This window comes from Silene latifolia, chromosome 6 (genome assembly GCF_048544455.1).
Source record: "Silene latifolia isolate original U9 population chromosome 6, ASM4854445v1, whole genome shotgun sequence".
In the NCBI taxonomy this organism is placed as follows: Eukaryota; Viridiplantae; Streptophyta; class Magnoliopsida; order Caryophyllales; family Caryophyllaceae; genus Silene; species Silene latifolia.
Window position 1 is genome coordinate 86,501,515 of NC_133531.1, and position 14,618 is coordinate 86,516,132.

At 41.9% G+C, this 14,618-nt stretch overlaps 1 protein-coding gene across 1 annotated transcript; it reads left to right on the top strand.

Annotated features, from left to right (window-relative positions):
* The first annotated feature begins 208 nt into the window (after window positions 1–208).
* Window positions 209–3,088, top strand: LOC141586967 (probably inactive leucine-rich repeat receptor-like protein kinase IMK2). Its single transcript, XM_074408375.1, has 2 exons — window positions 209–2,161; window positions 2,243–3,088. The coding sequence occupies exons 1-2, from the start codon at window positions 424–426 to the stop codon at window positions 2,848–2,850; spliced, it is 2,346 nt and encodes a 781-aa protein (XP_074264476.1). The 5' UTR covers window positions 209–423; the 3' UTR covers window positions 2,851–3,088.
* The last annotated feature ends 11,530 nt before the right edge of the window (window positions 3,089–14,618 follow it).

Sequence of the window (14,618 nt, forward strand, 5' to 3'; positions counted from 1 at the left end):
CCATCTTTCTACAAAAACAGTAATAAAAATACTAAAAATTCTACCAAGTCTTACACAATTAAGCCTGAATTAAAAATTAAATTGCACTAATAACATTTGGGTCCATGCTTGAAAAGAGCCGTTGAGAGGACAAATACCCGGCCCCTTATTCACAAACCCAAGAGCATATTTTCAACGCACAAACCCGTTAATCTGACAATCAATGAATTAATATGTGTTTAACATAAGAAAAACAACAAAACTAGCCGTTGGACTCTACTCCTTATCACTCCCTCCGTCCTCACCTCTTCTCCGTCACTTTCCCTTCATTCCCTTCTTATTATCGCTACCAACAAAAGAAAAAACAAACCTAAGTTATTTACATATATTCTTCATACTTGTACATTTATTATTTATTTTAAATTAATAAAATTATTTCTAAACATGGGTAATAACCATATTATTACACTTGCATTATTTTTCATATTTGTTAATGTATTAGTTACAGGGCAGCAAAACAAAATTGATGGGGTGATAATCACGCCTTCGGATTTCCAAGCATTACAAGCATTCAAGCGAGAATTAATCGACGCGAGAGGCGTATTGAGGAGCTGGAATGGTACAAGGAATGCAGCTTGTTCAGGAAGTTGGGCAGGAATCAAGTGTATTAAAGGACATGTTGTAGCTATACAACTACCATTTAAGGCATTAGCTGGAAGAATATCTGATAAAGTTGGACAGTTTAAGGAGCTTAGAAAGTTTAGTCTACATGATAATCTTATTACTGGTACTATCCCTTCATCTTTAGGGTCATTGCCTAATCTTAGAGGTCTTTATTTGTTTAACAATCGTCTTTCGGGTTCCATTCCTCCTTCTATTGGTAACTCTCCTCAGCTTCAAGCTATCGATCTTAGTAATAATTTGCTTAATGGGTTTATTCCTCCTAAGATTATTAGTTCTCCTCGGATTTATAGGCTTAATTTGAGCTTTAATTCGCTTTCCGGTAGCATCCCATCTAGTTTTTCAGAGTCATCTTCAGTTGCATTTGTTGCTCTCCAATTCAATAATCTAACTGGTTCAATTCCTAGTTCTTGGGAGAATAAGAGTGGTTACCAATTAAGGTCATTAACACTTGATCATAATTCCATTTCCGGGACTATACCGAAAAGTTTGGGCAAGTTGGGTAATCTTGAGGAGTTGTCTTTGAGTCATAACAAGATTAATGGAACCATTCCAAATGAATTATCTTCTCTTGAGAAACTTAGGGTTTTGGATTTGTCTGACAATGTTATTTATGGTACTGTCCCTAAAGAGTTGGGAGGATTGAAGAATGTCTCGGCCATAAACCTTAAGAAAAACAAACTTAGAGGACACATTCCTCCCACCATTGGTAACCTTTCTACCATTAATGCACTTGATTTATCAGAAAACAACTTCACTGGAGAAATTCCGGTCTCTTTCGAAAACCTTTCAAAGTTAACCTCTTTTAATGTCTCCAACAATGATCTTTCGGGCCAAGTCCCGGCTCGCTTGTCAAAGAGATTCAATTCCTCCTCATTTTCAGGAAATTTACAGTTATGTGGGTTTAGTGCCTCTACTCCATGTTTTGCACAAGCACCAATCTCTGAGAGCCCCTCCAGTAGTCCAAACCCATCAAAAAGAAGAAGACTGAGTACTAAAGACATAATATTAATAATAGTTGGAGCCCTACTTGCTGTTCTTTTTGTACTTTGCTGTGTTTTGCTGTGTTGTTTGATCAGGAAAAGAACAGGTTCTAAGGCTAGCAATGGAAAGAATATTGGCCATGGCGGCGAAAAGGGTGTTGTTCTAGCAGGAGAAGCAAGTGAAGGCGGGCCCACTGGTGGCAAATTGGTGCTATTTGATGGGCCGTTCGTGTTCACTGCCGATGATTTGCTATGTGCCACAGCTGAGATCATGGGGAAGAGCCCTTATGGCACTGTCTACAAGGCGACGCTCGAAGATGGCAATCAAGTTGCAGTCAAAAGGTTGAGAGAGAAGCTTGCAAAGGCTCCTAAGGAGTTTGAAATTGAAGTCGGTGCACTTGGGAGGATTCGACACCCGAATCTTCTTCCACTTAGAGCCTACTACTTGGGACCTAAAGGGGAGAAGCTTCTTGTATTTGATTATCTCACTAAGGGCAGCCTTTCTTCTTTCCTTCATGGTAAGAACTTCCTTTCAACCTTGTTGCTAATATTATGACCCCATGTGTATAACATAACCCGGATGATTATATTTTTTGCAGCTCGAGGACCTGAAATCACAATTGATTGGCCAACAAGGATGAAGATAGCATTGGGAGTAACAAGAGGGCTTAACCACCTTCACAACCAAGAGAACCTAGTCCACGGGAATCTCGCTTCAAGTGATGTTTATCTAGATGAGCAAAACAAACCAAAAGTATCAGACTACGGAATCCACAGGCTAATGACAGATACTGCAAACACCAATGTAAGTGCGACAGCTGGTGCAACAGGTTACCGAGCCCCAGAGCTTCCAAAGACAAAGAAGTCGTCTACCAAAACCGACATCTACAGTCTCGGGGTTATCCTACTGGAGTTGCTTACGGGAAAATCGCCCAGTGAAACAATTGAGGGATCAGATTTGCCACAGTGGGTTGCATCAACAGTCAAGGAAGAGTGGACAAATGAAGTGTTTGATTTGGAGCTTATGAGAGACGTCTCGACTACCGGGGATGAGATGCTTAACACATTGAAGTTGGCCTTGCACTTGGTTGATCCATCACCTGAGGCAAGACCGGATATTCAGCAAGTTCTTCAGCAATTAGAGGAAATTAATCCTAAACTTGCTGCTGAAACTGCTGAGGATTCTGCTGAGAAAGGACACCATTGATATGGAAGATACTTGAGTTTATATATATAAGAAAAATACATGTGCCATATTCTTTATTCTTTTTAGTAGTGTTTGTAAAATTGTTGTGGTTGTTTCTTTGTCTAGCTGATAGTCTGATACTAATATACAGATCAAGGCATTCGCTATTCTTTCATATGGGCCCAATAAATAGGACTTTGTAAAACTGTTTGTGAAATACTACAGAAATTGAATACAGTATATTTTTTCCCGTCTTCAATGAGATTTTGTGTTTTTTTTTATCCAGAGTTGATAGATTTCTTGATATTGTTTACAACATAGATATGTTGTGGGTTCTCATTTGTCGATTGTATAGTTCATTTAATCAACATAAGCTATAATACGTTGATTCACCAAAAAATATTTATATAGTCACGGCTATTTTATCCAATGCTTCACATAGAAATGATCATTGAAAAAGGATCATGGCCAAAGGCAAGACTATTACAAAATGGAGAAGTCGTTATTCACCAAAAGCACATAAAGTGACACAAGCAAGTAGTTTCATAGTAAATTAATGTAAAACTATTTCATACAAAATTAGTTATATCTAAACCTGGTATGTTCTATTCTCCCAACGAAAAGAAAAAAAGATTTGAGTTCGGGTTGGGTAGGGGTTTGGGTCATTGTCGGTCGATCCACTTAGATAGATTGGTCGGGTTGGGTTTGAGACGGGTTTTGGTCGGGTTGAATTATTGTCACGTCAAATCATTATCACGCCCATTTTTGAGTAGGGTCATTATCGTGCCGAGTAATTATGATGATTTGTTGTGTTTTGCTGGGTTTGCCTCATCAATTTATTATCGGTTGATTTTTCCCCATTTATTTTATCAGTTTGAATTGAGTTATGGTCATTGTTAGTTTATTTTAAATCTAGTACCTCAACCGCAGAGCCTGACCAGAACACACGTCAAAACACACTCGGTCGAGCCCCAAACGTACTCGATCGGGTAACCCCCACTCGATCGAGTATTCCTCTTACTCGATCGAGTTCCCCAAAACAGCAGCTACTACCCAACGTTGTCATATACCCACTCAACCGAGTTCAGCCCACTCGATCGACTTCTACCTACTCGATCGAGTATCCCCCACTCGATCGAGTCATGCCAACTTCTCTAACTACCCGCATGCTTCAACATATTAACTTTGCAACAAAATTATATATAGATATATATACGTATACCAAACAAAAACATCATATTCACATGTTACTATAATGCCACATTATAAATCATTCACCATGCATCATGATTATTCACAACATACTATCATATGATCTATTCGCCTTTTTCCACCACATCCTCCATTCCTCCACAACATTTTCCAACATTTTTATACAACACATCATCCAACATATGCAATAAAATATAGTAAACACATAGCGATCCCATAACACTCCATAGTGACCGGTTTAAAGTTGTAGGGCGAGTTCGTGACTTTAGGACGTCTCCCAAGTCTTTGCATTAGCTCCTAACAACTCCTACCCGGGTTCATTTTATTTTCATTAGGTTCATTAGTTACAGGTTCCAAAATCGTCGCTCTGATACCACTTTGTAACACCCCCATACACCAAGGTGCCTTATCAGGACCACCTAATGCATGGAAGTGCTACCATCTCGGTTACCCGAGACAATATATATATCAAATTGACCATAAAGAAACATACTTTAGATAAATAAGTTTAACTGATTACATAATCAAAAACCCAAAACTATAAAGTGAAATACATCTGTTCCAAAACAACAAAACCAACTAAAAGAAATATAAGTTCATCAACGACACAACGAAAGACTCTAATGACACGTGGTGACTCAATCCCAGCTATCTTATGCGCGTCCATCTCATACCTGCTCAAGTACTGCTCACCATCCACGAATGGATACCACAGTTTTTAAAACAATTAAACGGGGTTAGTTACTGCATAAACAATATAAGATAAGCAACAGCAGATACACAACCACAATCTCCAACACCGTCACATCACCAATCATCTGACTACACACTAAAGTGTGTTACCCTGCCAGAATATCCATCGCAACAGATATTCCTTACCGCCAGTGGGGGACCGCAGCCATTCTCACCTAAGCCCCGCTCATCTCCATCGAGCGAATAACCCATGTTCCTTAATGTGCACATCCCCCTTATGACGGGAACCACAAGGGGCGAATCAAGGGCCTGAAGCCACTCCCGAAAGTGACTCCACTCAGCCGAGGGCGCACCTTGAGAACCACAGACAATCAACCACAATAAATCACAATATCAATGTAAAACAATGCCAATACCAATTACGATATAATCATCATGCCAATCAACCAGACAACCATCTTATAATCATTTATACAATAACTGAGTATGGAAACCTAACTGAGATGAAATCACCGATCAACAATCACAAGCAGCGGATCAAAAGCGTTCCTCTACGAAATCACCTCCTATATACACATAAACATATAATCACAATCTAACGTTAACAATACTCCCACCATCCCCAAAATACTCAATTAGGATTTCAACTAAAAACAATGAAATGACATAAAAATTGTACAAGGATCTTACCCACAACACGACGGTCTCAACAGCGTAAAGAACACAACGATCCGACGACTTTAGCCCTTATGATTTGATAGCAATGAGAGAAGAAGAAGCTACGTAACTTTTCTCTTGTGTAAATTGTTTAGAAACAGTGAAAAGGTAAAAAGGAATTGATAAAATAACTTTATATAACATCCTTAAAAATCCCAAAGTATGGTTACAGTAGCCAGAACAGTATTTTTGACCATTTTTCCCCATTTTACCCTTGGCTATCATTTTTACCCTTGTAGGAAATTAAGCTTTTAGTAGCTTTTTCCCATCAAAGTAGCAAGCACATGAGTTCACGAGGCTAAAAAGACTAAGCATGACCTCGGAAGGGTATTTTGGTAATTTTCAAGCCCGAGTAAGAAGTATGAAGCTTGGGTTGATATGCAAAATGATCATACAAAATAAAGCCCAAAAGAGAAGTCCAAGTTCATGTGGAGAATGTCAAGCTTAGGATGCTCTTAGGATGCTCATTATGCAATTAACCGGAGGATTAAAGATGGGTTAATAGCTCACATTGGATTCCTCATACAATTAAAGACAGAATTAAGAGAAAATGGTTAGAACATCACGACCCCGATTGGGGTGTGGTGTCCCCGATCGGGGCTAGCCCTTTTTCTCTTGTTTCCGTTACTCCTCTTATTCCAATATAAAGGGTGTTGATCGACACTTCATAAACACTTCTTACACACCTTCCATACCACTTTCTTACTCTTATTTCAGTCCTTAGATTAGTTTTAGACTAGGTTAGTATTTCCTTTATGTTATTTACATTTCCTTTAACATTTCATTATTGTATTACAATTTCCATTCAAGCATTTGTTCTTCAATTCCAAGATTCAATTCCAATTATTAAGGTAATTCTATTTCTTGTAATGTTTTATTATTTCCTTTGTCATTTCCATTATTAGTTAGCTATCATGTCTACTTTATCTCTTGTCATTAGTTTAATTTACATTATGCAAGAGTAGTTTAATTTGTCTAGGGAATAAGGGAAGCCATGCACAAATAGTTTTTGCAATTGTTGAATTAGGATGTTATAGTAATCGATTAAAAGTTTCTATTACATGTTTGCTTTGTTTTGTTAATCTTTGATAAATTATCACTATCTTAGATTAAATTTGTTAATTCACTTTTTGTGGACAGCAGGGGCCCACGGGGGCGCTTGGGAAACAAGCGTTTGCATTTTTGTATGGAGTCGCCACCAATTTTTATGGGAAATTGGAACCGTTCGAGTACCTCGCGTCATGTCAAGACACAAAGTAGAGACATGAACACTAAGCAATCGTTACCCTTAGCATTCTATGTCTAGAATGACTCTCGTGGATGCCAATGAACACGGGTGTTCACAGATATCTGGAGTAAGGGGTGAGGGTACGTAATAGGAAGCTCTTTTGATCGAACACCTAATCCCGCCCGCCTCGATAGCGGCCTCTACTAATGATTAGGGAAGTTATTCGTACTCGATATATCGTCGGCTACATGCATGCAATGCAACATCCAAGTTTTAATCCTAACATGTGAGAATTAGACTAAGTCGGTTGACACGTAATTAGCAAACAATTGGGTCGAAGTAGGATTTAATGCTCATTATATGTGAAAACATACAAATGATAAAGGAAATACAATAATTACGAATTACAATAATGAAAATTACATTAATTACATTGGAATAGGCAATTTATGTCGAAAATACCTTTAAAACGGATAATTTGAGAAAAAGAATAAAGAATAAAATAAATAAATTAACGAACAAGAATTAGGGTGATATTACGGATAATAGTTAGTTAATATGTAAACTAATTAATCTAGGTCAAGGCAACAACGGAGTTCGTGATTAACTCGGCCAGAAACAAAGCAAAGCAGAGCAAGCTGCGTCCTTTGAATAGGCGCAATGCAGGCGTTGCGGCGTTCCTTGGCCGATTCTGGGCTGTGAAGCCGTAATTGCAAGCCGTTAATGTTAATTGGTGAATTTAATGATCGATTGATGATATTTACTCGGATGAAAGTGATTAGCATGTTATTTAACATATGAAGGGGTCATGAAAACAGTAAACATGAATGAGACGGATGCAAACGAATTAATTACAAGATGGAATAATGACAGAAGTGAAAAATATTAATGAGTTAAACAAATTAATTCAATTAATTAGGTTAGATACGATGGATTAATGACGAACATGCGATAGATGTGGCAAACAACAGATGAAAACTATATCAAAGGCGAATTCCAGAAACCCAATATTGATGAATTGAATCTCTATAACCCGGAATTGAATTAAATGACGAAAACCCGCAAACATTGGATTATTAGGGATTTAAGTCGGATTTGTGATAATTAAAACATATTAATGATGATGATTATAACATACATGTGAATTATTGTGCTATCACGATGAAGGATTAACAAAACGAAACAATCAAAAGGATTTTGGAACGAATAACAGAGGACGAACGAAGAAGAAAGGAAGCAGGAACTGCGGTAGCCTCACGAAGAGGCGCAGCGAGAATCGCGCTCCTTCAAGAGGCGCAGCGATTTTTGCGTCCTTTCTCTCGGTTATTATCAGTAAACCGTAAAAAGAGGTTTTAAACATGGTTTTAGAAATCGGTTTTAATGGTATTCTCGACATAAACCTTACAATTGATGATACAATAAATAAATACAATAAATAAATAAGGATTATACACCCTCAGACTTACATGTTGACGAAACGAGAAGGACTAAGATATCGATTAGTGATGCTCGACGCGAATGCAAAGAAAGTGCCCTCGTAAGAGGAAAACGATTAATTAATTAAGTTGATTGAGTGTAGTTGGTCAAATTGGTCGGTCATGTAACGGGGAGGCTGGTACTCAGAAGGATCCGAGCTTACGTGGTCGAAAGTTCAAGCACGTAGACGCCAAAAAGTAAGAACAAAGTCTAGAATGCAAAGGGAGAAGAGAAGGGCGGACACTCGCGTGAGAAATATGAGGAGCGAAGGCTCCTATTTATACTAATCATGTGAAGGAATTAGGGTTTCGGAGACTCTTTGGAAGTAAATCTCGGAAAGATATAAAAAAGATACGAGAAACATGCAGAAAAGGGCCTGGGAAGAGGCGCAGCAGCCCCTGCGTCTCTTGGAAGAGGCGCAGCACCTGCTGCGTCTGTTCCCAAGTGGTTTCCTCCTGCTAAAGAAAGATTTCCGTGTTTGAGTTATGGTAGGACGGAAATAATCTGGTTTTCCTTAATATCTTATGTGAATATTACGGGAAATTGCTTGCCAAAAGATAAAATTTATGAAATATGGAATAGAAATATCCGGAACATTCTAGAACATTCTGACTCGGGATTTAACGGTTATCAGAAAATGGAGACGGTTTTAGGCCCGGACTCCGAATGTACTCTAATTACTGTCAAAACGACCGTATCGGGACGTAGATAACGACTAAGAGGTAAACATTAATATTTGAGCAATCACTTGACGATAATCTTACGAACTGTCACAAATCGTTCCGCGTACCAAACATGCGGCCCAATCATCACCGGGTGGTTTGCGGGAGGTGCAGAAATGAGGTATCTACAGAGCCCCCACTTTGACTGAGGCTTGGACAAGGCGAAAGTCAAAGTATAGCCATCAGGTCAATCGAAGATTACAACCTGACGACTATGGCGACGCGAGGCGGCTCAAGGGGTCTGAGCCAAGGACCTGTCGTCGGGAACATTTTAGATTCTGTCGACTATCGGGGAGGGTCGTTTAAAGTCCATTAGACTACGTAAGGAGGCTCGCCAGCCATAAGGAGAGACCATACCTGAGACTTCTTTCTCGAGATGCTTCCGGAGGTGCGTAGGAGCTCAGGTTAAGCATGGGAGCTAAGGGTAAGACCTAAAGGATACATAAGGATTGGTGCTAGGGTGTGGGACCCTAAAGGAAAGCATCGGCGGGAGTGAGGCCTAAAGTAAAATCAACTTAACGGTAACTAAAGCTTGGGTATAGGAACTCTATTGGTTTGGGAACTTCAAGGCTTATGAACCTAAAAGGATTGGGATCCTATAGTTAAAAAAATCCTAATTTCGGGTCTACGAACCTAAGAAAGAAGGCTTTGGGTTTGGGAATTTCTGAAGAACGACACCCTTGTCGCACTCCGCGGGGAAACGAGAAACATTGTGAGTAGCAGGACAAAGCGGAAGCGAAAGAAAACTGCTTTGGGTAGTCTTCGGGAAATAATTGCGAGTAGCAGGACACAGGCGGGAACTGCTGAGAGGAAATCTGCTTAGGTAGATTGTCAATCCTTATGTCTTGAGAGAGACAGTACGTCCGCTTACTCTCGCTAGATTGGGAATTATTCTTCTCATCATGAGAGGGAAAGTATATCCGCTTACTCTCGCTGGAGACATAATGAAGGTGTGTCGAGTTCTGTGAGGGAACCAATGCTCGTTGCGACAAGCAGAAGGTCTTGTAAGGAATAAATAATACGCAACAGTTTGCTGCGGGCTTGGAAATGCGGGTCGGAACGAAAGAAAATCGTCAAACGGACCAAAAGGATAAAATAGCGTCGGGGAAGAGGCGCACCAAAGATGGACCCACAAATAACGAACTCAATAACGAATTTTTGAAAATTCGTATGGAGGGAACAAAAGGAAGAGGCGCAGCAAGAGCTGCGTCTCTTGGAAGAGGCGCAGCGCCTGCTGCGTCTATTCCCCAATTTGGCTTTCCTGCGTAAAAACGCGAAAATCAGGAGGCTTTGTTCATTTTTATTCGAAACATAAATCACTCATTTCTCTCTCAAATCTTCACCATTTTCGCCAAGGTTTGATTCAAAAGCTTGCATTAAACATGACTAATAGAGGTATGTGTCTTAATCTTGCATTAATCTTCTACATTTGTCCAATTTTGAGCCGAAAAACCTAGGGTTTATGACCCTTTCGATCGAAAATTTGGGGCTTTTCCCCCAAACGCATTTGCCTTGTCAAATTGACACTAGAAATGGATAGTAGGTAGTGTTAGGAACACAACCATGTATTTGTTTCGAATTTTCATCAAGTTTTGAGCCTTTGAGTGAATTTTGAGACGGTTTTACAGCTGAACCGTAAATTGCTTCGAAAGTAGCCTTAGGAATGCCCATTTGTAATGAAACTCGATATTTGGGATCCTTGACTGATGGGTAAACTTTCTACAATCTCGGATTTTTGGTTTGTGACAGCTTTTTCAGGACACTTTTCTAGGGCATAATCGCAATTATAGCGGAATGTTGTCGAAATTTCGACTCGAACCCGGAACTAGGCTTCGAATTAGGCTTGACTTGACCCAATTTATCACATGAGTGATCAGGTTGATGGGAATATGGCCAAGGATGGCGGAAAAAGAGCGGTTTCAGGGCTTCCGAAGGCTCGAAAATCCCTTAACCAAGGCTTGTCGTCATGTGACGCGGCCTGAATTTGTTTTAATGTTGCAGGTGATGAGGCTTCTACTTCTGGGAGAGCTCCCATGGAGATCTACGCTGCCACTATCGAGGAGGCTTTAGGGTAGGCCTTCACCGCTGCGGTGATGGCTGCTGGGGACGAGGCTCACGAGGAGGAGGCCGTCGAGGAGGAGGAGGCCCCGAGACGGGCCAACGTCGGACGAGGAGGTCGTCAGCTGAGAGGAGCTCCTGCGTGGGCTGAGACTTGGGAGAGAAGGCACCTGGTGTGGGCTGCAGAGGGTCACCTGTCCTACAGGACGGTGAAGAGTTTGGTAAACAGGAATTTACTACTCACTACTCATCCCTTTCGTTCATTTATCCGAATTTCTTTCAAATTTCCTTTAAAACTAAGATAGTTTTGTTTCAAATCATAATAGGAGGCCGGGAACATCAGGTCGTTCTCGGGTTACACGACAGCGATGGAGCACTACGAGCGGCTGTCGGCGGAGGAGAGGGCCATGATCGAGCGTGGAGCGTTTGGTCCTTTGGTTCAGGTCTGGAGGGACATCGCGAAGAAGAAGTTGCGGGCTAACCTTAGCCTGGTCCGTGCTTTCTTGGACCGATTCTGGGATACGACTTCCACGTTTCACATGCCTTTTGGTGAGGTGGGAGTCACTCTGGAAGACTACGGCATGATTTCTGGTATGCCGTGCGGGACCGAGGAGGTGGTGTGGCCGGAGACTGCCATGAGGGCGGACTTGGCCGAGGCGAGGAGATTGATCGGCTGGAACTTGTCGCCGAAGGCTGTCACAGTGCCGGGTTTGATACCCAGTTATTACGTTCGAGCCTACTTTGCGGGGAAGACCCCGGCGCTGGTGACGATTGATGGGAGGGAGACGGCTCCTCCTCCCGTACACCGAGCGCAGGGCCAAATCGTGGCTCTGGTGGTTTCTGTCTTCGATTTACCTCGGAGATAAGGGCGAGAGGCTGTCGACGAAGCTTCTTCCCATCCTTTGTGACCTGAGTTCCCTAGGACGTTGGGACTGGGTCACTGCTGGTTTTGCGGTCCTCATCCGTTTCATGAGGGCCATGGTTCGTCCGGAGTTGATGGAGAAGGGGACTTCTCTTGGTGCTGTCGGACCTGGACTACTGTTGGAGGTATGAACCTTCTTTTAAACCAAAGTAAATTCCTTTTCTCTATCAAATTACGAAAGATTGTCATTGATTATTTTGCGTTACAGGCGTGGGTGTACTCCTACTTCCCGAGCCTCGCGCCCAAGAGGACGGAGCCGCTGGAGAGGGCCTATCCCGTGGTGAGGGATTGGGTGATGTGCCGGACGAAGAGCAAGCGTTCTTCTCACAACGTTTACCGGCGGGACGTGAACGCTCTTCAGCTGAGCAGCGTGAGTATCTTACTTATATTTGCTCGTGCTTCTTATATTTGCTTTTAATTGATCGTAGGAATGATCCTTTTTATCTTGTCTCAGTGGGTGCCCCGACCTTGGGCGGAGTACGCTGGAGCGCCTCCTTTTGTGGCTGAGGTCCTTCGGCCTAGGAGCTCGAGCCGACTGCTGTTGAGGATGTCGATGGGTCCTGTGTGGTACTTGGGCGAGCGCTTGGCTCGTCAGTGCTCACGGGGCGTGTTGACGGTTCCCGTCGACCCTCCCATGACGATGTTTAGGGAGCCTTCTGAGGCTGAGAGGGAGGCGGACTTGGCTGGTTCGAGTGGTGACGCCCTTCTTCTTCCTGGCGAGGACTACTCGGCGTTCCTTTACGGGAGACTGGCGTATTGGCCGGTGGTGGTGAGTATCTTTTTATTTTTCCTTTTGATTTGATTTTTGAGAATCATGATGAAAGATCATCGATTGATGAGAACCATTTGTCTTTGCAGGAGGTTGAGGCGGCGGGCATCGAGCCCCCAGAGTACCCCGAGACCCTCGAGTACACTGACGCGACCAGGAGGACGACGATCTCCGAGCTGCGTGACTTTGACGTAGCCGTGACGAATGCTAGCCTGGATAATTGGCAGCATCTGATTCGGAGGGTGAGCCTCTAATTTATATATCCTTTGTGTAAGAACACATTTGGTTGAGTTTGTTCAATTGTTTGAGAATTTCTTTTTGAAAATGCAGGTTGCGCCGTCTCGGTTTGTGGCGTTGTGGAGGGTGGCCAACCGGCTGCGAGCCACTGCCGTCGAGGCACTTGTCGGCGGTCGAGGTCGTCAGGTATGAACCTTACGCCTGTTTCCATTTTTGATTTTTGATTTTCGAATTTTGCTTGAATTGATTGACATGAGCCAATTTATCGTTTAGGGTGACCGCGAGCTGGAGCGAGAGTTGACCCAGTCTCGGAGGAGACAGCTCGCGTGTTGAGGGAGCTCGAGGTTCGGGATGCCGAGATCGCCGCTCTTGTGGCGAGAGTTGCAGAGTTGGAGGGCGCCCAGCAGTAGTTTTGTGTAGCTTTTTTGTTTGTTGGCTGTGTCTTGCACATTTATACATTGGGACTATCATTTTGAACATTTTTGGACTTTGTTTTGAGGCTCGAGCCCCCAGTTTGTACATTTCCTCCGTTTGGTATATATACGATGGCCTGAGTGCCTTTGCTGCTGGGTTGTGTTGCTTGTATCTGCTGGTTAGTTTCGAACAGGTTTGGTAGATGACGGTTTATGCCGTCATGCTGCTGAAATTTACATAGAAAAAAAAACACGCAAAGCATACATTTTTATATATATATGGCCTTAATTAGCGCAAAATGAGAGACTCAAAAGAAAGCGAAAAATGCAAAAATGCAAAAATTTTGCCGGAAATGACCGGACGGTAGGGAGGGTTACCCCCTAAAAAAGAAAAAAATAGAAATCTATAAGTTTTAGAAATGAAATTAAAGAATAGAAATTAATATTTAAAATGAAAATTATTTCCTAAAATGAGAATGAAATTTATTTCCTAAAATGAAAATATACAAGTGTGATATAATGGCAGAAATGTCGATGTCGCCTCGAAATGCGTGCCCGCGAAATTAGGAAACCTGAAACATGGTAATCTTCCCGTATTTGCCGAAATAATAACCTGTAGGAATAGGAAATTATTCGTTATGGAATTAGGAAAGATCCAACGCGGAAAATCACAGAAGTGACGCTCAGGAAGAGGCGCAGCATGAGCTGCGTCCCTTTGAAGAGGCGCAGCAGGTGCTGCGCCTGTTCCCAGGTTGTTCTATTCTGACGGATTTTTGGAAACAGCGATTAGTATAAATAGAAACGTCGATGGGGCTTTTATTCACACAAATCTTCCATCTCATCTTCGTCTAAATACACAAAATTCTTCAAAATAAATTTTCTCATCATGAATACTTTGGAGATCCGCTTGAAGGAATGGACCAACGAATTTTCAAATATGGAGAAGCATGATATGGGCTCTTATAACTTTGGATCATTGTTGAGTTTGAAACTTATCAAGGTTGTGAAACCGTTCTTGGATGCCTGCCTTGACTATTGGGACCCAAATTACCATGTTTTTACGTTCCCTGGAGGTGATATTTGTCCTTTTCCTGAAGAAATTGCTGCTATTGGTGGATGGGACCCCGAACATTTGCCTGCCATTCCTTCCACTTCTCAAGGGTACAAAAGCAAATTTAGAGATTTGCTTGGATTAACTAGACTTGAGGTGGACCGACTAGTTACCTCAAAAGGTGTGAGAATGTTGGACTACATAGATCGATTTATCAACAGGGCCGACCCCACCGTTTCTCATGTTGCTAGGCGGAGGGCATTTGGCTTTTGCTTGTTGCATGTGTACGTC

What these genes read in the sequence shown, in the direction of transcription:
- LOC141586967 (XM_074408375.1), top strand. Translation starts at nt 424, where the DNA reads ATGGGTAATAACCATATTATTACACTTGCATTATTTTTCATATTTGTT. An exon ending in CCTTTCTTCTTTCCTTCATG is followed by an intron (nt 2,162 to 2,242) that starts GTAAGAACTTCC and finishes TATTTTTTGCAG; the next exon opens with CTCGAGGACCTGAAATCACA.